Below are 22,469 nucleotides of genomic sequence, written 5' to 3' on the forward strand. Positions count from 1 at the left end.
GAATTGAATGAATATGACATATGTATTTGAGAATGTCCTAGCCAATCAAATGCCACAAACTAAAAATTTCAACCAATCATCGTTTAGTTTAGTTTGGCCCAGCAGTTTGGTCAATGAGTTCATCTTCAACTTTGTATACTGTACATTGAATAAGCTTAAAATCATACTCACAAATCTTATGAAATTCCAGCGAAAAGGACAAAAAATATGGTGACGAGGTATGGCATGTCGTAGGTTGATTTGAGCTTGGATCAGTCTACAACCAGTCGTTGCCACTGTATTTGGACACTTTCGAGGACGCACGAATAATTGTTAGTCGAAAGACGCTCATCACAACCAGCGTACACACAACGCCCAAACGTGTACGAATGTACTAGGGTGAAGTATTAAATTTTGGGCAGCACACTGTCGTGTTCGTGGATGACGTTGGTCTTGCTTTCCCCCGCTCGAAGGTGCTTCACTGACCCGGTTTTGGCGAGCGAAATTTTGCGTGACGACGCCTTCAACCCATGTCCTCCTTTGACGCTGCTGCGACCGCCATTCAACGGGTGCTTGTGACTAGCTTTGGACGGTTTTCGGACGCCCGAGTCGTCGTCATCGTCCCCTCCACTATGGGGAGAATTACTCAGGCCATGGTGATGATGTCGCCCCCCAGGGGTGTTGGGGGTTCTCGAAGGGGCCGCGGGCGATTTTGGGGGCACACAGAGTTCATCGTCGAGCTCGTCGGTTTCGTGCATCGCATCGGTGGGCATCGTGCCAGGGACAACCTCTTCCGCGACTGTGTCGACGATGTTTAAGATTGTGTCCATGCTCATGAGTGTACGGGGAAGCGGCAGCTTCATGCGACTCTTGTCGGCACCCACTTGTAATATCTGGAACGTGCCGAACAGGTCCTCCTTCACCGCCAGGTGGAACGACGTATGTTTCTGAGGCAGCGGCGCCAAGTAGTGCGACGGGGCGTTTGGAACGAGCGTCGCTTCGTCTATGTGGGCGCTTTGGATTTGCCATGACACGGGGATCTGCGTGAGCACTCGCGACGCATTCGATCCGACGAGAAAATCCGTGCGGAACCGCCCGATGGCCAGCGGCGCCGGCATCGCAGACGCCACTTTTTCTGCGCGTAGCATCGTGGGGGGGTCCATGTCGAGCATCGAGATCATCGTGTGCACAAGGCCCTTGTGGTACTCCTCCAGTGCGAGGCGGTCCGCCTCGGACAGCTCGCTGTTGATGTGCGCAAGGGACACGGCGCAGATCTGTAGCTCGTCCGTCGTGCACACCCTGGCCAGCTTGATGAGCAGGGGGATGACCCCCGATCGCCGCACCTGGCGCTGGAACTCGCGGCTTCGTGCGGCGGTGATGTTGTGCAGCAGCATTATGATGTTCTTGGTCGTGTCCTTGTCCCCGTCTTCTGTGAGTGCGATCGCAAGCGGCATGAGGCGGGGGTCCTCCACCAGGTCCGGGATGCACACGGGGAAGGTCGACAGTGTCCGCAGGATCATCGAGCAGCGCTCGGTCAGGTCGGCGCCAAGCTTGGGGTGCATCTTGGGGTCGTACGGCAGGGGAATCGCAGCTTGGAGGATGTCGAAGAGCCCGTCTTGGATGACTTTGCACCCGCCCAGAGTTCCCCTGGAGAGCCGAACGAGGGAGATCACGCATTGCACGACGGTCGTAGCCTTGTCGCCTTCCCGAGACGCAATGTGGAGCGCCTCGACCGCCCCGCCGGCGACGAGGAGTTCGACCACGGCGGCGTCTTCGCTCAATGTGGCCAGGATGCGCGCGTTGACATCTGCGACGGACTGGAACTTGGTTTTCTTGAGCCCTTGGAGCAGCACCGGCACATAATTGTGTTTGAGGATCGTCGCATGGTGCTTTGCATGAAACGCGAGGTTACACAGAATCTTGGAGCATGTGAGCATGATGTCTTCCTCTTCCGCTTCTCCGAGGACCCGGATGATGGAGCAGATGGCTTCGGCCTCCTCAATCTTGTCGTGCAATGCTGGCACGCACGAAATGTTGCACAGGGCGTGGAGGGCAAAGAGGCACTGGTAGCTGTCGCGGGAGTTGGTCATCTTGAGCAGCAGCTCGAGGGCTGGGATGCCCGCCATAGCGTCGCAGTTGGCGGGTTGCGTCGCGAGGGAGCACAGCACGGACGCACTGTATCGCATGCACTCGACGTCGCCGTGGTCGCACAGCAGGAGAACCGCCGTGAGCCCGCCGTTCTCCATGAGTTTGAGCTCGTGGCCCGGCTGCAGCGCGATGTTGGTGAGGCACGCCGCCAGCCGACGGCGGTTTTCCACTTGATTGAACTCGCCCTCGCACATCTTGGCGATCACATGTGCGACATTGATGTCCATGAGCACCGACACCATCGCGTCGTCGCAGCTCAAGTTGTACAGCGCTGTGACGCACAGCGATCGAATTTCGACGCTGTCGAGACGCGCGAGCTTGACGAGGGCGTAGAGGACACCGTCCTTGATCATGTGCCCGCGGCAGTCTTCGTGGGTCAACACGTTGAACAGCACGCGGGCGCATACCTCCTTGGTCGAGTCACTGTTGATCCGGAGGAGAGAGTTCACGATGAAGTCAGTGATCGTGCCTTCTTTCCACATGTGGCGGTTGCCTTTTTGTCCGCGTTCGCAGGCCAGACCGCAAAGCGCGGCGGCGCAGTGGATCTGGACGTCTTCGATCCCGGACCGCATCATGACTGTCAGCGTGGGCGGCAAGTCCATCACTTTGGCGAGGCTTTCCCGGAGAATCGAGTTGGATGCGAGTTTCGAAAACGAAATCGCACACACAAACGCAATTTCGGCGTGGGGTGTGTGCGATAACTCGATGAGTTGGTTCACAAGGAGGGGGCCGGACGTCTGGAGCGCCTGAATTGCCAAGTTGCACAGCGTGGTGGCGATGCACAGCACTAGCTCCTTGGTCGTGGCGTTGGTTGCCAGGCGCCTGAGCAGCTTGAGCGCGTCGTCGTCCAACATGATCGTGATGTGCGCGGCGTCGGGACAGAACGACATGTTGCACAGCGCGGTGGCGGCGCGCAAGTTTGCGTCTGCGTTCTTGGACGGTTTGCGAAAAATGGCACCAAGCGTGGCAACAGAATGGGAGGAAATGAGAACCTCCGCGCTACCGTCGTAGAAGGACAAGTTGTAGAGGCAATTGAGGCAGAATTCCTGGGTGATGGACAGGGTGACGTCGGCGGCGTCCGCCGACTTAGAGGTGCTGGGGGCAGGAGGGGGTGAGAGGAGCAGGGCGAGGGCGTCCATGGTCTGCGGCGCCAACAGGTACGGACTCATGTCTGCAAAGCACGACAAGTTGAAGAGGGCTACGCTGCACAATTCGCGGGTTGTGGGGTTGTTTGCTAGGGCGACGACCACCTTGAGGACATCATGCTGTACCAGCTGGGCGCGGGACAGGTCGTCGGCCATGAGGGCACACAACAGCACGACTGCGTGGCGCTTTGTGGTGGCGTTGCTGGTTTCTAAAAAGTGGATCAAGAGCAACACGACGCCGTTCTGGGTCAAATGCAGTCGGTGGGCTTGGTGGCTTAGGCCAACGCTGAGCAACGCGGCCGAAATATTCTCTTGGAGGACGTCCGTGGCATTATACCCCGACTGGATGAGTCGCAACGGAAGATTGAAGGGCTCGGCATGACTTGCCATGAGTTTCGGAATGAATTCGAGGGTGCATGCAATGTTGGCCACGGCCGTGGCCGCCATGACTTTGATCTCGTCGTCGTCAACTCCCAAGAGACTGTCCAGCGCGTGCAGAATTCTCCCATTGACCATGTGCTGGTGGTTGGTTTCGATGCCCGAAAAGTTGCTCAATGCAATCGCCATCATCCGCTTCAAGTCGACGTTCGAGCTGTTTCGGTTGATGTCGAAAATCGGCAGCAGAATCCCGTCGTCCGCCGCCTACCGGTAGTCATGAGAGTTAGAGGCGTCAAGGACACGGTAGTAGTACCTTGGCACGAGGGCCAGTCAAGAGCGACATGTCACAAATGGTTTCCACGATGAACCGGTCATACGCAGTGTCCTTCTTGGCGGCGATGCGAGTCACCGTGTGCGTCACGGACTCGGACACGACCGACCCTACGATGGCACTTGTAAGGTTTCAAACGACTTGGACATGATTCTTTCCCCCACCAGAAAACGACGCGATGTTTACAAGGGTCTTGACGCACGCCTCCTTGGTTTCAAGATCCGTGTTGTTGAGCATCGAAATCAACGCCGGCACGCTTCCTTCTTGAATCAGTTTGTGCTGGCCTTGTCGGTCGTACGAAATGCGGCAAATGCCAATGGCAGCATTACGTCGAATGTCTTCCTGTTGTACTTTGGCCAGCTCCATGAGCCCCCCGAGTACCCCCTCGTCGATCATCCGCGCCGTGAGCGATGCGTCCACAGACACATTCACGATCGTGGCGGAGCAATACTTCTTGACATCCAAATCGTCAAACGTGCACATGCGCACGATCGCGGGAATGCAGCCCTCACGCACGATGTCGGCTTCGTGGCCTGGCTCGAGCGTCAACTACAATGTCAAACATGCACACAGTTAGCACCGCATCAGCTACAATCTGATTGGAAGAGAAGGGAGCCTTGGTACCTGATACAAACTGCACGCGCACTCGGTCATGAGTCGCTTTTCGCGCCGCGTCGAGTCTTCGTCGAGTAGATTCAGCTGCGGAGAAAACACCGAGTCCTTCAATGCTGACTCCTCGCCAGCAACCAGCACGAGGCTTTGCAGCGCCAGGTCGGTTTCCGGGGGCGCAAGACGGGAGACATAGATCATGCCGCAGTCGTAGTCGCCGCGCTGGGCAAACAGGTCGCCGCCGTACGCGCCCAACGCGTTCATTTTGGCCGGACTGCCCTTGGACATCACCCCCCCACTGTACCCCTCAGTCGTCCCGTTTGTCAGGCGCGACGTGCGACGAATTTTCGACGGACTGTCCATGGCCATGCCACCACTCGGCGGACGGGCGGGGGATTGCGGGGCAATGGGGACCATCGTTGTCGGTGGCGTCGTGGTTTCTGGAATGAGCGGCGACTTTTCATTTGGCAGCACTTTGACCGTGATGTGCTTGTACAACATGCGCACGAGATCTTCTTTCGTCGTGTGATTTTTCCAAAAGTTGCGCTGTCGATGCAACTTCCAATACTTGACCAGGTCCCGCAACTCTTCGCTGCGAATGGGAGCCGACTTGGGGTCCCGTTGTCGTGGAAACAAATCAAATCGGGCGAGGAAAATGCGGATGACATCTAATTCCTTGTCCCGCTCTAGGTCTTCCAGCAACTCTTGTGTATGCCGCGCCGCTTGAGACAAGCGGTGGCTCATGATGTCGCCTGCGCCAAGACACTACTACCTTGCGAAGGTGAAACCACAAGGGTATAAATAGGACTGCACGAAGACTATCTATGTATATGGGACCAGCCAATCGTAGTCTGAAAGGTCACTTATGTGAGAATTTCTTCCCACACTATATATGCTTGATGGTGCATGGTTTTATGATTGAAATTATCAGCTTGTATCAACAAAGCACAATGTTACATATATTATCTTCTATACCTTGTGCACATTTAGCGTTATGATCTCCACCATGCTAACGTTACATTGTTTTCCCTTGGCTTGGCCCATAAAACGAGATGACGCTGCGATCCTTCAGTAAAGACACCTTGCAAGGTACAATGGCTCGTTGACTATCCCACTCTTTAAAGGCATACGTAGATAACTGGTACGAGGAGCGGTCGGGGGCTCTTCAGGGGGTGCTACCTTACGACGGCAAGGTAAGGAACGCGCAACTTGAGCTCAGGACAACTGAACATCGTCCCAAGTAGAACGACTACAGCACGACCAATGAACACGACTTTGCCAATCCTGGAGCGCTCAAAGTTCGAAACGAAGTCCACAAGCTCGTGGTAGAAACATCACATACTCGAGTGTCCGTCCACACCAAAGAATTGACATGTATCTCTAGGACCATCGCATGATTCGTCGAGACAACTTTGAGCAAGTGATCAAGTCCCGACCTCTGCGAGACCGCCCAGACAGCGGATTTGGAGCTGTTCTGCCCACGCCAGACCCAAATGTCGAAAATAGGTACATGGAAACGAACAACCAAGCCGCCTTTGGGACTGTGGTCAAGACCAGCACACTTGCTGTGCCGAACCATCAACAAGGCATTGCGGGGGGCCCAGGGGGGGGGCGCGTGGAGCGTGGAAAGGCCGCGTCAGGGGCGTCGGGCGAAGTCATCAAGGTGAATTCGGACCCCCAAAAGGACACACACGCCCAACGGTCGTGGATGTACACGAAAGACCCCATTTTTGATGCCAAGCGTCCGAAGCCGACTGCTGCGGACCAGGTGGTGGCCAAGCCCCCGCATTATCGCCGCCAAGCTACCAGTGTCACCACAGTGGACCAGAAGAAATTGGGGATTTTCTCCGATGACTAATACTCAATCCTGTAAACACATGGCAGTGTTTGTCTTTCGAACCAATTTGTACTACAGTACGGTGCTGATGATATGTAGTACTGCGAAGTAGTACTGTACAGTAAGTACTATAGTACTACAGTACTAGTAGGAGTACTTTAATGGAAGGTGATGGTGAGTAAACTTCAAACTACTCAGGTAGCAAACTAACTACTAATCGATAGTACAAACTTGCAGAGTACTGCGTGGAATCGGTTAGTACTACGTACTGTACTCGTAACTCGCGAAGTTATTAGGTTGACCGCAGAAGCGGTAACGTTAAAGTTCACATTTGGCCGTGTACGTTTTGCCCATCCCATTCGGATTAATGGTACATAAATGAAAGGTTGACATTGAACAGAAATACTTAAGTGAATCAAATATCGTAGGGTTTCCAACATGGATTCCGATTGGCCACTTGGACGCTCGGGCGAATCCAGCACCATTTACAGTATCGCTGCATGCATGTCGATTCCTAGCAGTGGCGGCACCGAGCGGTGTACTCCAGAACTTCTTCTCGACTTGGCTAAGAATGCCACAGCCAACGCCACGTCATGTGGCTCCACCGATTCTATTGTCCTAGAACCGACTGCGTTGTCGTGGCCGGGATTGTGGGCCGAATGCAACACCACAACATCTGCGACGTCAGTATCGTGCCGGGTAGCATGGTGTACAGGACTTAATGATTTCATTCAACTACTACCGCCCAATGTGTCAAACTGCATGCTCGCCAACGGTGCCACATTGCGCGACTACCGCTCGTCCTTGCTGTCGCTCGTGGAAGCGTCACCGTCGCCTTCGTCCATATCCCCCGACATTACCAAGCCTCGGAGCGAAGCTATTATAGGCACGACACGATCTCCATATGCTCAACCCAATCCCCCAGTCACAGGAGGACCAACCGCCATTGTGGACATTACGTCGCCGTCGTCCGGGTCAGCCTTCAGCAACAACATGGGTCTTATCGTTGGAGGCATTGTGGTCGCCATCTCACTGTGCGCACTAGCGATCCTAGTGGTCCATCGCCGACGCCGACACACGGCTGCGAAGCCACCTCCCCCGGTCGACTTTTCAGTCTACCACCCCGTTCAGGACGACATGCATCCTCGTTCCAACCCAAACCGTGCGAAGAAGCGCCGTCCCCCAGTCCAAACCACTCCCGACCAAGTCGAACTCGATGCGACGATGGCCAAGCTAGACGTTGTCCGCATCGACCACCGCGAACTCATCCGGGATCGGCTCCTCGGGTCCGGGGCCTTTGGCGAAGTCTGGCTCGCGACATACCGAGGGCGACTCGTAGCCGTCAAGTCGGCGCTCTTGGGGCGTCACCCGCAGAACCGCCTGAGCGACGTCCAGCACCTCGTCGACGAGATCGGGCTCATGTCGGTGTTCCGGTCCCCGTACGTCGTGGGGCTCGTGGGGGCGTCGTGGAAGCGAGTGGGGGACCTCACATGTGTGATGGAGTACATGGATCAAGGCGACCTCCGGGACAAGCTCGACGCGACCAGTTTCGACACGTTTACATGGCCAGACAAGGCGCAGTGCATGCTGAGCATCGTCGAAGGCCTCGTATACGTACACTCGTTCGACATTATCCATCGGGATCTCAAGTCGCGCAATGTGCTGCTCGACTCGACGCATGGCACAAAGCTGACAGACTTTGGCATTGCAAGGGAGGACACCCAAGACACGATGACCATGGGCGTGGGCACATACAGGTGGATGGCCCCTGAGCTGCTGCAGGACAGTCACTACACCGTCGCGGCCGACATGTATTCGTTCGGTATGTTTCATTAGCATTAGGTATGTGTTTTTGACGGTCGTGGGGGTGTAGGGGTGCTGGTGTCGGAGCTGGACACGCACTGCATTCCGTACTCGGACCAGACGAATGCAAGAGGAAAGCCGCTGGCCGACACCACCATCATGGCGCAAGTGATGCGGGGCACGCTTGCGCCGACGTTCTCGACCAAGTGTCCCGAGTGGGTGCGCGACCTTGGCCTGCGATGCGTTGCCCACGACCCTGCTAACCGACCCACAGCCATGCAAGTGTCGCTGCTGCTTCGACAACAGATCAAGGCCTTGTCCTATCCTATTTAACACATATATACAAACATAAAATAACTTGTATTTTGGAGAGTCAGTGTCATTGAAGTCAACTATAGGTCAAGAAGTATCGTCGGTGCCATGATAGTAACAACAAATACACACTTGATGGTACACGCCGTGGGAGGGGGGTTCGTTCAACTGTCCCATGGGCTAGGTAGAAGCCCCCCCCAGAGGGTGTCGAATACTTCGCGTTCGTCCTGAGGCAAGTGCGCCACTACCCGCACTCCACAGCGAGGGTCGGCGTACAGCTGAAACAAATACGGAAACGCGCCGTACGGACATTCGAGCTGGTCCACCGCCGACGTCTGATGCGAATCCCTTGGAGCGTTGCGGGGGTCGCCTGGGGCGAAGGGTAACGAGCAAAAATTGTACCGCGACAGGTTGGTCACGTACGTCACGCAAGCAGAGGTGTCGGCTGGCTCGTTCCAAAAGATTCGCGTCCATGGTTTGGCGTAGATGGCGCCCAAGTCGGCGATGACGGACGCTTTGGCCGTGTCCACGGCTGCCCGACAGAGGCTAGCGAGGGCACCGAGGGGGGACGTGGAGGCAGGGGTGTCTTGAGAATCGGAGGCGACGATTGAGTACACCATGTTGCCAGGGACTTGGCGATGGAGAGTCAGGTCGGGGCGGAAGTTCATCAGCATGCGTAAATGCGACGGCCGGTGCAGCCGACTCGGCAACGACGACGTCACCCGCCAGATGAAGGCGGACACTGCGTCGTTGGTACTAATGCGACCATGTTGATGGGACGACGCGGCTTTGAGACGGTCGAGTTGGGCGGCGGAGAGCCGATAGATGGCCGAGTGCACAAGTCGAGTGCCCTTAGCGAATGTTTGGTGGACCTTTGGAGTGGACGACACAAACAGCCATGAGGACGGGGCCTGGGGTGGATGGTCGTGAAGAGCCTGACGGATCCAATCATATGGACCTTTGGTTATGCTCATAGTATCCGAGTTTACGCAACGGTTGTCATGGCTCGTGGGGGTGGCCAGGGTGTTGGTAGAGCCTCTAGTTGTCGCAGCTGCCCAACTCGACAGGAACTCAAAGCACGACCCTCCGTCGCAGATTCCATGTGCAAACTCTGCACATACGACGGTGCCACCGTCGCGTAAATGCACGACCGACACATGCAGAAGCGGAATCGAGTAGCGGATAAGCGTGCGAACATCCTTTGGTTTGGGTGAAGATGCTGTTGGTGGAAGAAAGCACTGCTTGACCATGCGTTCCCGTGCATGCCACTTTGTGGCAGAAGGGCACACGACGACGTCGCTCAAGGCGAGAGAACTGGAGCCTTCCGAGAACATCACGCCACTGGTGGCTTCGTCCACGCGCACACATACCCGAGATGCGACGGAGTCGATAGATGGGACTGTCCAGTGCATTCGACCTGCAAAGATGGGGTGGCACACCAGGGCAGAGGCTAGCGACGAACGCAAGGCGATGGTGTCATGCATCGTAGACGTATACACCAACGTGATGGGTAGCCACCGTCCGGCCGAAAGGAGCTCCAACGGCCCCAGCCGAAGGAGCAAAGGCTCCAAGGGCGGTGCCGGTTGAACCAACAGCGGCGACTGCCATGTGGTTGGCCGAAAGGGTGACGGCATCGCGTTGATACTCGAACTTGATTGGTCCTACCAAGAGGTGCGATCTGCTCAAGAGAAAGTGATTTGAGGCACTTATAGTTAGTTGCCCATGTTGAGCTAGATCGTGATTTCTTGAAAGTGCAGTCAAGTTGTATTCACGATGACAAGAGCGACGACTATCATAAACTCCACTATTATACCCTTCGTAACACAAGAACATAGGCATGTTTATTTAGAGCGCAACAGCAACCCACCACTCTGCCAACCACGGAGGTAGATAGATAATGTGCGGTTTCCGTTTCTGTCCTAGTACGTAGTCCAGTCGCGTTGGACAGGTCGGTGGTCCCCTTCGAGGGAAATCGTCGTCGGGGGGGACACTTGTCGAATGACGGCGCCATGGCGGGGGTGCAGAATCAACAGAGCGACTTTGGCCACGTCCAACAGCAGCGCGGTGTCGTTGATGCCCATGTAGTCGAACCGCCCGCAAATGTCCGTGTACCCGTCCTTGTAAAACTTGGCCAGTTTGGACGATTTGGTTTGGACAAACACTTTGACGTAGGCTTTGCCGAGGGGTCGCCGGTGGGCAAACACTTGGACAAGGCCTTCATCCAGTGCAAAGTGAACGTCCATTGAGTCGCAAAAGTGAGGTTTCAACATTTCCATCTCTGGGTACCCCACGGGGGACACAACCACGAGCATCTGCGTCGCGTGGAGCGCCGGTGGGACAGCCACCGTCGTCGTCCCCCCGGCGGATACGGAAATCTCGGCCGTTGCCCGTGGCTGGATGAGAGAAATGCAAGACGACACTTTGGCATCTTGGCCTGAAAACGGCTCCCGCGAAAACATCACTTCCACATCCACGGGGTAGTACTTGACAATGCACTTGTCGACTCGGGAGCCTCGTTGCGTCACCACAAACGACCCCTCGCTCATGGTCAGTTCGAGCGACACGTCTTGTTCAGGCAACAAAATTGATGCGGAGTGATGATGTGCCAACGAATCGAGTTCGTGCAACTGGTCTTGAAGTCGTTGAAACAACGCCCCCCAACGATGGTGGGCCACGTACGGCGCAGTGGCGTACTTGGAGGCTACCGCTCGCGCAATTGGAAACGTCGGGTCGTCTCTGAAAAAGTCCAAGAAACCATTCATGTAGTCGTACTGCAGTTGAATGGTGGTGGCCGCAGAGGCGCTGACTCGGCCGAAAAGTTCCAACGCAGAGTCGATGCGGTTCAACAGCACCATGTAGTACACCAACACCAGGTAATGGTCGTCGTCCAGCTTTGGCAAGAGACACAGCGTATGACACAGCACGCGATACGCGTCCCGAACGTCCTTGTTGGGGATCACGTCGGTGTCCTTCACCCCCCCATGCGTCCGGCGAAAGATCAGCGGGATGTACTCGGCATGTTCCAACCCGACGTCGGCAACCAACCGGCTGTCCGTGCTATTGAACACCGCCAACGGTAGCAACTTGGGCAACGACAGACCCGGGCCGACTTCGTACGCAGACAGCCGGCGCTGCAGCAGGTCGGCCATGGCCACTTGGTCATTGAAGAAGAACGAGAACTGCCACACCACGTCCGTGTAGACGAAATGCTCGCGTAGAAAGTGCAGCAGCACGTCGTACGTGGCTCGGTCTTTGAGTCGCCACGCCATCGCCTCCCAATCAATGGTTTCCAGCTTTCGATGGGTCTTTAAGAACGTCACGAGCGTGTCCAAGCTGCCGCGCGACGACACATCTTTCCACGACGTGATGTCGACTGTCTTGGACTCGGCCACGACGGAAATGGTGCTGGGGGTGGTCATGGGCGATTCGTCCGCCCACCGCACCGTTTGGCCGTGAATGGCCACGTGGGCGGCAAAGTGACTGAACGAGCCCTCCACTGGAAAGTAAAAGTACACGACTGTCGTGTCCGTCTCGTTGCCGGCCAGCACAAACGTCGAGTTTCGCGTGTAATAGCCCCCCGTGCTCACGGGAATCGCGCCTTCGGGGATCTGGACGAGCAAATTCAGCGACGGCGTCGCCTGGGGACTCAAGTTGCTCACAGTCACTTGGCACCCGTACCGTGTGGATCGGACAAACTCCTTGACAGGCTTGAGCTGTCCTTGGTTCAAGTTCGAGTCGCGCGGGTTAAAGATGGTTTGCGTGACAATTAAATTGGACCCGACCATGGCAACTTCGTCGGTCAACTCTTGCGGTGACGGCTGCTGAGCCCGAATGTCTTCGTAGTACACTATCACGGGCTTCGACGTGCGGATAGCCAACGACGTGTGGTCTCGTGCCGTGATGGGTTGGACTTCCCACGCCCCTCCGACAAACGGCAACCCCAGCACGGACAGGGCCAACGTCGCTTCAGCAAATGATGAACACGCTTCCGGGAACGACGCCGACAAAAACACGTCGGACGATGGCGACAACAGATACCGGGCATAATCCAGCCAGAATCGATTGATCGCAGACCCTACCCACGTCTTTTGTTGGACGGCCGTCAATGTGGCCACGAGCCCCCCTCCTGGCTGTTGCGGTTCGTCCTTTCCATCGTGATATCGGCGCTCGCCCACCAAGTACGTTGCCCCGGGGGCTACATACACTTTGCGTTGCTTCTTTGTCGTTGGTTCGGTTGTGGCTCGTTCGTCAATATCCCCGTCATCCCCATCGTGGCTTATATTTTCCCAGCTGTCGTCGTCGTCAGAACCAGAGTCCGAGTCTTCGTCGTCGTTGTCCCTTGCGTACGGCGCTGGAGGGGGTGCCGCAAACGCCCGCATCGCACCAAACGTTGCGCCTCCTCCAATGGTTGCTGATTGAAGCACTCGGTCGCGGTTAACAGTCGCCTCCATTGATGCACGCTGTGGAGCCATACGGAATGCAACCATCCTTCTGTTCAAAGTAGGGACGGGTGCAGAACTTGTGGGGGAGTAGGCTGGACTTGTAGGGGAGTAGGCTGGACTTGTGGGGGAGTAGGCTGGAGTAGTCGAGTCGTCGTGTTGGCGGTATTGTACGAGGTCAGATTGCTCGGTGCTCTTGGCCGTCATGACGTGTTCGAACACAGCGTCCAACTTGGTACCCGTGGATTCCCCGTAATACGTTTCGATGATTCGAACCACATGGCGGCACACGGTCGCAGCGTCCTCTTTTGGCAGTCGTTCGGCCAACAGCAATTTCTCCACCAACGTGAGCTTGTCGAACGTTGCAGCGTTTGAAAAGTATGAGTGCAGCAGCACGTTTTTCGCATCGAGCAAGTACCAGTCCACAAAGTCCTTGACAAACTTGGAGCGGACATGGGGCACCACGACTGCGTTGAAAAAGTCCGTGTCTTTTTTGTACAAGAACAGGTTCAGTTCGTTGGACACGTCTTGGCTGTAGATGGCTTGCTTGGTGGGGAGGTCAAGGGATGGCCACCGTTTCAAGTATTCGTTGTACAGTACATCGTGGCCCGTCAGCGCGTCCAGCAGCCCAAACGCGTGCTCCAAGCAGTCGTACACCTCGAGTTTGCTGTCCGGACCACAAGGTAGCGTGGTTGCGTCGCTCGATGCAATGCAGCGATGGCCGCGCACTTGAATCGAATGGACGTCCTTGTCCACACCCAACGCTGCGTCGCGGGAGAGGGCGGTGCTTTTCAAGGGCATGGCCCATGCCGGTGCGCCAGCACGTGGGTGGAACACAACGCTTTGCTGTCGAGAGTCGACGTCTTGGCCGTCCACAAGCGACACCACCACGTCGTACGAGCCTGTCAGCGTCGACGGCAACGCCACGGTGACTTCGCCAAGCGAATTCAGTCGAATGTTTGACATGATACACGATGGCGCTTCCAAGAAGAGCGTGTTGGGTGGCACGGGGGACGATGTGGAGTGCCCCCCGCGAGTCGAACTTCTTTGACGGTCGCCCATCCGTTTGGACTTTTTCGGCATGGAGCTGTCATCGCCCCGACTCTTTCCGTACTCTTCACCTTGTTTCGCGTCTGCCAAGGTCGATCCAGACGTTTCCTTGACCTTGAATGGATTGAGAAGGAGTGACGGCAACGTCAACCGATTGCCTTGATGCAACTTGGACGATGGGTGCTGGACTGCAAAGGCCCGACGTTCCAAGATGTACGCGTACTCGTCGCCAATGCGCTTGCTCTCAAAGTACTCGCACGTGGGGGTGTCCACATCGAAGCGGCGAAGGTCCGCGTTTTCGTCGTGCATGCCCTCGTTCAGCACGTTGGTCACGGGTTCATGGCTGACAAACCGTCTCAAAATCACTTGGGCCCGCGTGTTTGGCGTCGTGTTGACCCCAAATATCTTGAGCTGGTGGTCGACAATGTGCAGGTTCCGCACCACCACTGGCGCGGTCGGGTCGGCTTTGAGTAGTGTGCTGGGGGCGGCCTTGACAAACCCCGCGACTTGCGACTCGCCCACGTGGATGCGGTACGTTGCATTGATAGGCTTTACCACTACTTCAAACTCGCCCACACTCGATGGCTTGAACAGCAAACTCGATCCTGGCCCCACACACACGAACGAGGGACGGTCAGCCCGTTGTCGGATCGTGCGGGACTGGACCGTGTAGATTTTCAACACTGAGATCGCACCGCTTTCAATCCACTGCTGCAAGTCCTTGCCAACAACATGAGGGACGGGGATGAGCACGTCCTTCGTCGACATAGCGCACTGAGTCACATGGCTTTGACGACCAGCCACCGACCACGAAGGCAGCGCCCAGTTGGGCAGGTTCCACGCGTATCGTCGTCCGTTGACGTCCATATCGATGGATACAACATGGGTCAATGGACCCAAGAATACTTCGCCTCGGTGGTTTGACACCACGTCGCAACTGATGGGCGACTCGAGCGCCAAGTGCCGGAGCTCGATGGTGGCCTCCACATTCGGCACGCCTTCGCCGTTGTGGCCCAACATGAGCACGACGTAGTCTTCGTCCCCGTTGCCATTTGGAACCTTCTTGAGGTGCGGGTTAAAGAGCACGTCGTCTCGAGTCGGGTGCGGGATGTCAAAGTGCTTCGAGTCTGACACTTGACAAAGCCGCGTCACTCGCGCCGTGGACAATGACGACGAAGTGGTGGCGGCGGCGGTATCCCCATGGTCCTTGCTCGCGACGTCCCCTTTGAGCGTGACCTTGAACGACACGGCTTCGTGGGGGATGTCGATCGTCGTCACCAGCTCGTTGGCGTCGTCCATGAGTGGCAACTGGCGAATTTCTTTTTTCGTCTCGATGTTGGTTTGGCTGACAAACGCCACCGACAACACCACGTTTCGAACGAGCGACGTCGACGTTGGGCACCCGTGGACGTACAGTTTGCTGCGAATGAGAACGGTGGCCTTGGTTCCTAATCAAACACGTTCAGCAACAGAAACCAAAGGGAGGCGTAGGTAGGTAGGTACCTGGCACCAACTGCTCGCTGTCAATGTAGATGTTTGCCTTGAGCTTGTAACTTTCTTCGCAATATGTAAACGTGCCAAGCGTTCCGTACGATCCGTGGCCAATGTAAATGGGGCTAGCTCTTTTAACTGGTTCCAGTCCGTGCTCATCCACCGCCGTGTAAAATGGCACGATAATACGTCCGTCCTCGGATGCTGAAAACGAATGATGCTTCTTCGCCTTGTCTTGAACGTCGGGCACCACAGCCACACAGCCCAACACCACGTTGCTGGCTTCGTCAAACACGGTCAGTTCATGGCCGTGGGATGTGATTTCCTGCGTGAAATGAAGCCCCCCCTTCCGCACCACGGCGCGACACGCTATGTCTTGCCCGACCACTTCCACCACAAATACCCCCCGGCAAGACAATTGCATGGATGGAAACTCAACACGGTGTTGCACACGAACGTGGCTGGGCACGTGGTCAAAGCGAACGCGCACTTGGTCGTTCGGTAGCAACCCGTCCAACGAAATGTCACTTGGAATTGCACGAAACGTCTTGAGGTAGTGGTCGCTCACGTTGATCTCAAACAGCTGAATCGTCAATGCTTGGATGTTTTTCACATTGAGCACCAACGACACGGGGTCGTCTGGGGCAAACGACGACGGGTTGGACTTGCAAAATGACACTTCAGACCCTTGAAACAGCTTGTGGACGTCGCACGGGTCGACAATGTCGCGCTCGTACTCGCCGCGACTCCCCCGCCCACACGTTAGCATGGCGGTGGCGTACTGAGCCTTCAAGAACTTTAGACTCAAGTATGGCGCAAAATCTTGGATCGTCGAGCCTCGTTGGACAAGGAGGGCGAAGACCGTCTTGATCAAGTCCTAGCCAGGGAATTGATGTATTCGTGAGATCGGTAAGGGAGAGGTTGCTATAGCGATGGTACCTCGTCCGACGATAAGTCGACACTGTATCCCAGCGCCGTTGCAAGGGTCGACACGAGGGGTTTGCTAGCTGTCTCCGCCTGTGGTCGTCCAAATGCCGAGCTCGTCGTGTTGACAAACCGCACAACACTGTCGTAGTCGGCGTTGCGGACCATGTCTTCGTTTGCAATGCGGCACTCTTCGCGAGGAATCTCAACGTACTGCAAGAACAAACTGCCCAAAGTTGGCTCGTTCTTGTCATGATAAATGAGCTGGAGCCATCGATGCAGCAGCACGACTCGAACGCCATTCACTTGAGGCCCCAATTGCTTCAACCACGTCACAGCCGTGGACAAGAACTGCCTTTCGTTGTCCTTCGTGGCTTGCAAAAGCTGGACATATCGCAGAGCAAACGGTGTGTTGTCATGTAGTGCAGTGGAGCACCGATCCCACAGCACGTCCAGTTGAGTCAGATTCAGGTCGTTGTGGTGGGCCAACCCGCCAAACACTTGGACCTTGTTGTTGTCGCCCGTTGCATTCTCATAAATGTCCAAAATGTCTTTGGCCACTGCGTCCACAAACCTACCATACCATTCAACTTAGGAGATGCCACGCATGTAACATGGACGTACGAGTCAAAGTCGGTCCATAGAAGCAACTTTTGCTGCAGGATAAACTGAAGAACCAGCTTCTTCTGCGGTGGAGTCCAATCTGGCAGGCCCGATGGCGAGTTTAAACTTTCAAAGAGGGCTTGCAGGACAAATGGACTGAGTTGGCGAAGGAAGGATTCGGCCTTGTACGGCACCATCCACTTGTCGTCTTGAAGGTACAGGCACTTTTTCACCTTTGCAATCTTTTCTTGCTTGAGGGCTTCAATGTCATAGCTACATGTAGTGTTACAGTACAATATGACAATGTGGTTCCGCTAGACGATGTAAAAGTTAGTGTACGTACCTCAATGTACTGGGTCTGACTTGTTGGCTCGAGCCCACGTCGGCCGATGTTGCCTCGGGAGGACGAACGGTGTTCAATTCCAAACCCAGCGTGTCTACAAAAAACTCGCGAGCGCTTTCGCGACCATGTTCCAGTAGTACGATATTCAGCCGCAAACGTAGACGTCTCGCGCGCTGCCATCCTCCATCCTGTTCAAGAGACTTGACGTGATTCAGGATTTCTTCAATCTTGTCGTCGGCATCAGGCGCATCATCCACGTTCAGTTCATGCAGCAATTGTATCGAACGGAAGTAATGAAACTCGGACGATCCGGGAGACAGGGATGCAAGCACTTTCTCGCGATCTTCGGCTAGCAAAAGCGACTCCTCCAAAAGGACGTTCGAGCCGTTCGGCGCCCCTTCAAGCTCGATAGTGCCGCGGACGCATCTGTCGACCGCATAGTCCCGTTGTTGCTGCTGTTGTCTTGTCGGCGCCTTCCCGCCAGTGGACTTGCGCGCCGTTTGCTTTGTGCGGGCCATGCTGCTGTTGTACTTTCCTCGTTTGGCGGCGCAAAATTGAAAGTGAGGTTGAAACCAGAATAATATCCTCGAACACCAACACTCACACTGTCCGGACTATTAGCTTTCCTTTCCATACTAATCAAAATATATAGTGGTATTAATAGTTTAAGTATATTGGTCTCGTAAATAGTTGTTGTATTTTGCAAGGGAATATCACGAATCCGGATAAACCAACGTCGTCGACAATCGCACAACAATGGACGAACTTGGATTACTACAGTACGTACATATACCAATGCATTTTCAATTATATTCAAAGATGTGTAATCTCAGGCCTAACCTCGGTCGCCCGTTAGCCTCACGTCGTTCAAGCACACGCTATGCTGATGTTCTTGCAAGTAGCGCACTACAGCACCGTGCCCGTTCGCCTTAGCAGTCGTCATCGCATAGGCAGTGCATCCTTCCGAGCGGTACTCGTGGAGGAACTGAAGGACATCTACATGGCCGCGGGCGGCAGCATAGTCCATAGCTCGGGTAGTGCATCCCTCCGATCGATGCTGATGAAGGAATTTCACAACCTCGAGGTGTCCATTGCCCGCGGCGTCGTCCATGGCATCCGTGGTGCAATGCATGTTGGCATGTGCTTGCAATTGCTTGACCAAGGCGAGGTCTCCCACCGACGCTGCTTTGTCCAACGCTCGGACATCGTCCAAGTCGAACGCAGTGAGGCGCCATGGTTGAAGTACCGCGGCGTCGAGGGAATTATTCTGCGAGGGCACGCGAAGATCTAGCTCGTTTAGTCGGTCGTACACCAACACTCCTGCAATATATGTTTGCACGACGCGAAGGTCGTCTGTCAAGAGCACAAAGTCCGCGTCGGCGCCAAACTCGAGCGAGCCCTTGGCGCGGAGGCCGAGCGCTCGAGCAGGATGCAATGACGCCGCTTCCAGGGCGTATTCGATGGAGCAGTCGGTGTACTGGCGCAGCGTGCGCACGCACGTGTCCATTTGGACGACACTGCCGGCAATGGTCTGGGTGTTGTGCAGGTACGCGCGGCCGCCTTGGACGTCGACTGGGAGGTCCGCCAACACGTACGAGCCGTCCGGCAGGCCCATACCCGCCATGCAATCTGTGACAAGGATAAGACCGTCCGGATGGCTGGCCTGCGCAATGCGACAAGACGTGGCGTGGGCATGGATGCCGTCTAGGATGAGGCCGTAGGACGGTCGAGGGCACTCTGTTGCGCCTAAAAGCCCCACAAGGCCAGGGTCGCGATGGTGGAACGACGCCATGGCGTTGAAGAGGTGTCTACGATGCAAACATGCAAGATTGAACGACTAGCATATTCCGACGTACGTGAGCATGGAGATCCCCGCACCGACCCCCGCGACGGCTTCTTGGATGGTTGCTGACGAATGGCCAGCAGAGGCCACGATACCACGCTCCACCAGCTGGGAAATCGCCAATGAAGCGCCCTTCAGCTCGGGGGCTAATGTAACAAGAGCTACCGTGTCACGACTCAATGGGCCATACACAGCTTCCAACGACGCCAGGCCATCCACGGGGTCGAGAAGCACTTCTTCCTTGTGGGCACCTTTGCGCTGACGATTGATGAAAGGCCCTTCGAGATGGAGCCCCACCATGTTGGCACCTCGCACGAGATGGCCGTCGGACGTGCGCCGGAATTTCGACAACACGCGAGCATACGTCGATGGGGCCGACGAAATCACGGTGGGACAGAATGATGTGACCCCCGTCGCGAGTAACTTTTGACGCACTTCAAGCACGTCGGCTTCGGTGCACTTTACATCGCTAAAGTCATGTCCGTACGCCCCGTTCAGCTGGATGTCTACGAACCCTGGAGCTAAGATGAGTCCTCGTCCATCCACGACCTCGCGCGGGCCATATTCCGCGGACGATTGACTCCGCCAGTAGCGTGCTTGAGGGTCAGCGACTTTTCCATTTTCGATCCACAGAAACGTGTTGGTCAACTTGCCGCCGCGCAGCAAGCGGACATTCGCGACCTTCACGGTCTTGTCGTTCATTAGCAGATGCAATTTATGAGTTCAGTCCAAGATACATTTCCGGATAGCTATAGGTATCCGTATGCATGTGATCATTGACAAACACTTTGAATTTCCGACCAAGATGCGCTTGATCATTGAAAAAGATGCCGCCGCCGTCGCGGACTGGGTTGCAGCCTATGTCGTGCAGCGCATTACGAAGTTCAAACCTACACCCGATCGACCGTTTGTCCTGGGTAAGGTCATGACAGCCGAGTCGCAATTGACCACATCGCATATATATAGGGTGCCCCACTGGTAGCTCACCGTTGCAAACGTACAAGCGACTCGTGCAGTACTACCGCGAAGGAAGGTTGAGTTTTCAAAACGTGGTCACGTTCAACATGGACGAATACGTCGGCTTACCCAGAGACCATTCGGAAAGCTACCACACGTTCATGTGGACAAACTTTCTCCAACACATTGACATCAAGCGCGAAAACGTGCATATTTTGGACGGTAATGCGTCAGATTTGGAGGAGGAGTGCCGATTGTACGAAGTGAAAATCGCGTCGTTCGGGGGAATCGAGCTGTTCTTGGGCGGCATTGGCCCTGATGGCCATATTGCGTTCAACGAGCCAGGCTCGTCACTATCCTCTCGCACACGTGTGAAAACACTGGTATGTTTTGGTTTGGTTCTCAGTGACCTAGACCCCCCTCTCAGTCTAATTAGGCGTACGACACGATTGTCGCGAACTCGCGTTTCTTTGGCGGTGATTTGAATCTCGTGCCCAAGATGGCCGTTACCGTTGGCGTGGGCACCGTCTTGGACGCACGCGAAGTGCTCATTATCATCACGGGACACTCGAAAGCGTATGCGTTGTACAAGTGCATCGAAGAGGGCGTCAACCACATGTGGACGGTGTCGGCAATTCAAAACCACAACAATGCCGCAATTGGTAGGACATACATATACCCTGATACGGACGATGCGTGCTAACGTTCGTGACTGGTAGTTTGCGACGAAGACGCGACGTTGGAACTCAAGGTCAAGACCGTCAAGTACTTTAAAGGCCTCAACGAGACCAACGTTAAGATGCTGGCCCCATAACGGTAGCTATACTATTACTAGTAATTAATAATATCAATATTAATAGTAGCATTACTGTATTGTGATCGGAATTCGTAGGAGAGGTTTTCGGTGAAATGCATTTTAACCACTTACAATGAAGCACAGATTTGATTGGGCAGCATTTTGCAACGAAGGAAATTGTGCTGGGATGTATGAATGTTCACGAACTGTTGACCAAATGACGAGGTAATGTATGATTGGGACTACAAACTACATACTACACTGTAGTGAATGATTTTACGATAACGTTGGCTTATTTTTAGATACTGCCATCGAAAATAGATAATCTTATCCATACGCCATTCCAAAATAGATGATTTGCGTAAAAAATTATCTAAATTATTATTGTTACAATATATTACTAGTATCTCGAAAGTCTGACTACAGTACATGCACTACACCATTTTTCGTTTAAGTTCAGGGTATTTCCGGTATATTTCGTCCGACGCACAACTGATTCACGCCATGCGCGTTATGTTCGCCGAACATTCGATATATTTCGTCGAGACCCTACATCGTTGCATTATACTTCGACTAATGTCTGGTATATGTCCCCCAGGCGGTATAATTTTCTGTCAATATATTTCAAATGATGTTCCATCTAACGTTATTTCGATTTTCGAAGCAAACAAGTAAATCGAAGGTGGTGGATACTTGTCTACTTGTCTACATCATTGATATTGTGCTTTCGAACTAAATTTGGTATTTTCGGCAGATTCGACGAACGATGTCAAATCCACCTGAAATCGTCGAGCGTCATTTTACTTGAACTAAATATACTCACTGCGACTCTTGTCCGATACAACGTTGAACTCTTTGTGAAATGGCTAAGCTTGGCAATGCACCGGATGCAACTGCAATTTGATTGATCGAAAGGTGTTTTTTGAAAATTTCATTGGCTACTTCGTTCCGTCGATTACTGCGTCGATTTATCGAAATAGATGGAACATCATTTGAAAAAATATTGAACAACAACATGGGAAATATACTGGTTGTGGGGTGACATTTACCGGGCATTAGTCGAAATATACTGCAACCATGTAGGGTCTGGACGAAATATATTGAATGCTTGGCGAACATAACGCGCATGGCGTGAATCAGTTGTGCGTCGGACGAAATATACCGGAAATAACCCGAACTTAAACGAAAAATGGTGTAGTATTATTGTGCTTTGCAACGTATTTGGCATAATCGACCTCAAATCTGCCAATTTACACTGCAACATACATAAATCCAGGTAATGCAGCCGAGTAGTAGACCTCAAAACCAGTGACTGGGTATTTAACCAAATATGTGCCAATTTACAAAATGCCGCGTCACAATTCAAAATAATTTAGTCATTAGTCAGTCACAACGCCTTTGGTAAAAAACATATGAACTAGTGAATAACTCACCACATAATCAGTGATCGTGAAATGAAACGTATAATCTGTCATTGACGA

At 54.3% G+C, this 22,469-nt stretch overlaps 7 protein-coding genes across 7 annotated transcripts; 4 read left to right on the top strand and 3 right to left on the bottom strand.

Moving 5' to 3' along the window:
• Positions 1-208: 208 nt before the first annotated feature.
• Positions 209-5,384, bottom strand: H257_04201 (hypothetical protein). Its single transcript, XM_009828608.1, has 4 exons — positions 4,606-5,384; positions 4,146-4,530; positions 3,964-4,091; positions 209-3,914 (listed from the first exon to the last, which is right to left on the bottom strand). The coding sequence occupies exons 1-4, from the start codon at positions 5,332-5,334 to the stop codon at positions 387-389; spliced, it is 4,770 nt and encodes a 1,589-aa protein (XP_009826910.1). The 5' UTR covers positions 5,335-5,384; the 3' UTR covers positions 209-386.
• Positions 5,385-5,619: 235 nt separating this feature from the next.
• On the top strand, positions 5,620-6,489 carry H257_04202 (hypothetical protein). The gene is made up of 4 exons (XM_009828609.1): positions 5,620-5,679; positions 5,725-5,783; positions 5,835-5,915; positions 5,975-6,489. Exons 1-4 carry the CDS (start codon positions 5,643-5,645, stop codon positions 6,446-6,448), a joined length of 651 nt encoding a protein of 216 aa, XP_009826911.1. The 5' UTR covers positions 5,620-5,642; the 3' UTR covers positions 6,449-6,489.
• Positions 6,490-6,923: 434 nt separating this feature from the next.
• Positions 6,924-8,601, top strand: H257_04203 (TKL protein kinase). Its single transcript, XM_009828610.1, has 2 exons — positions 6,924-8,249; positions 8,301-8,601. Exons 1-2 carry the CDS (start codon positions 6,932-6,934, stop codon positions 8,561-8,563), a joined length of 1,581 nt encoding a protein of 526 aa, XP_009826912.1. The 5' UTR covers positions 6,924-6,931; the 3' UTR covers positions 8,564-8,601.
• Positions 8,591-10,183, top strand: H257_04204 (hypothetical protein). The gene has a single exon (XM_009828611.1). It carries the CDS (start codon positions 9,791-9,793, stop codon positions 10,127-10,129), a length of 339 nt encoding a protein of 112 aa, XP_009826913.1. The 5' UTR covers positions 8,591-9,790; the 3' UTR covers positions 10,130-10,183.
• A 103-nt stretch (positions 10,184-10,286) lies between these two features.
• Positions 10,287-17,940, bottom strand: H257_04205 (hypothetical protein). Its single transcript, XM_009828612.1, has 5 exons — positions 17,393-17,940; positions 17,071-17,322; positions 16,462-17,020; positions 15,535-16,399; positions 10,287-15,479 (listed from the first exon to the last, which is right to left on the bottom strand). The coding sequence occupies exons 1-5, from the start codon at positions 17,908-17,910 to the stop codon at positions 10,462-10,464; spliced, it is 7,212 nt and encodes a 2,403-aa protein (XP_009826914.1). The 5' UTR covers positions 17,911-17,940; the 3' UTR covers positions 10,287-10,461.
• Positions 17,941-18,174: 234 nt separating this feature from the next.
• Positions 18,175-19,943, bottom strand: H257_04206 (N-acetylglucosamine-6-phosphate deacetylase). The gene is made up of 2 exons (XM_009828613.1): positions 19,249-19,943; positions 18,175-19,200 (listed from the first exon to the last, which is right to left on the bottom strand). Exons 1-2 carry the CDS (start codon positions 19,935-19,937, stop codon positions 18,228-18,230), a joined length of 1,662 nt encoding a protein of 553 aa, XP_009826915.1. The 5' UTR covers positions 19,938-19,943; the 3' UTR covers positions 18,175-18,227.
• Positions 19,944-20,027: 84 nt separating this feature from the next.
• H257_04207 (glucosamine-6-phosphate deaminase) lies at positions 20,028-21,365 on the top strand. Its single transcript, XM_009828614.1, has 6 exons — positions 20,028-20,152; positions 20,202-20,575; positions 20,629-20,854; positions 20,912-21,008; positions 21,085-21,213; positions 21,291-21,365. The coding sequence occupies exons 1-4, from the start codon at positions 20,041-20,043 to the stop codon at positions 21,004-21,006; spliced, it is 807 nt and encodes a 268-aa protein (XP_009826916.1). The 5' UTR covers positions 20,028-20,040; the 3' UTR covers positions 21,007-21,008; positions 21,085-21,213; positions 21,291-21,365.
• The last annotated feature ends 1,104 nt before the right edge of the window (positions 21,366-22,469 follow it).

This window comes from Aphanomyces astaci (assembly GCF_000520075.1).
Source record: "Aphanomyces astaci strain APO3 unplaced genomic scaffold supercont1.7, whole genome shotgun sequence".
Lineage (NCBI taxonomy): Eukaryota > Oomycota > Saprolegniomycetes > Saprolegniales > Verrucalvaceae > Aphanomyces > Aphanomyces astaci.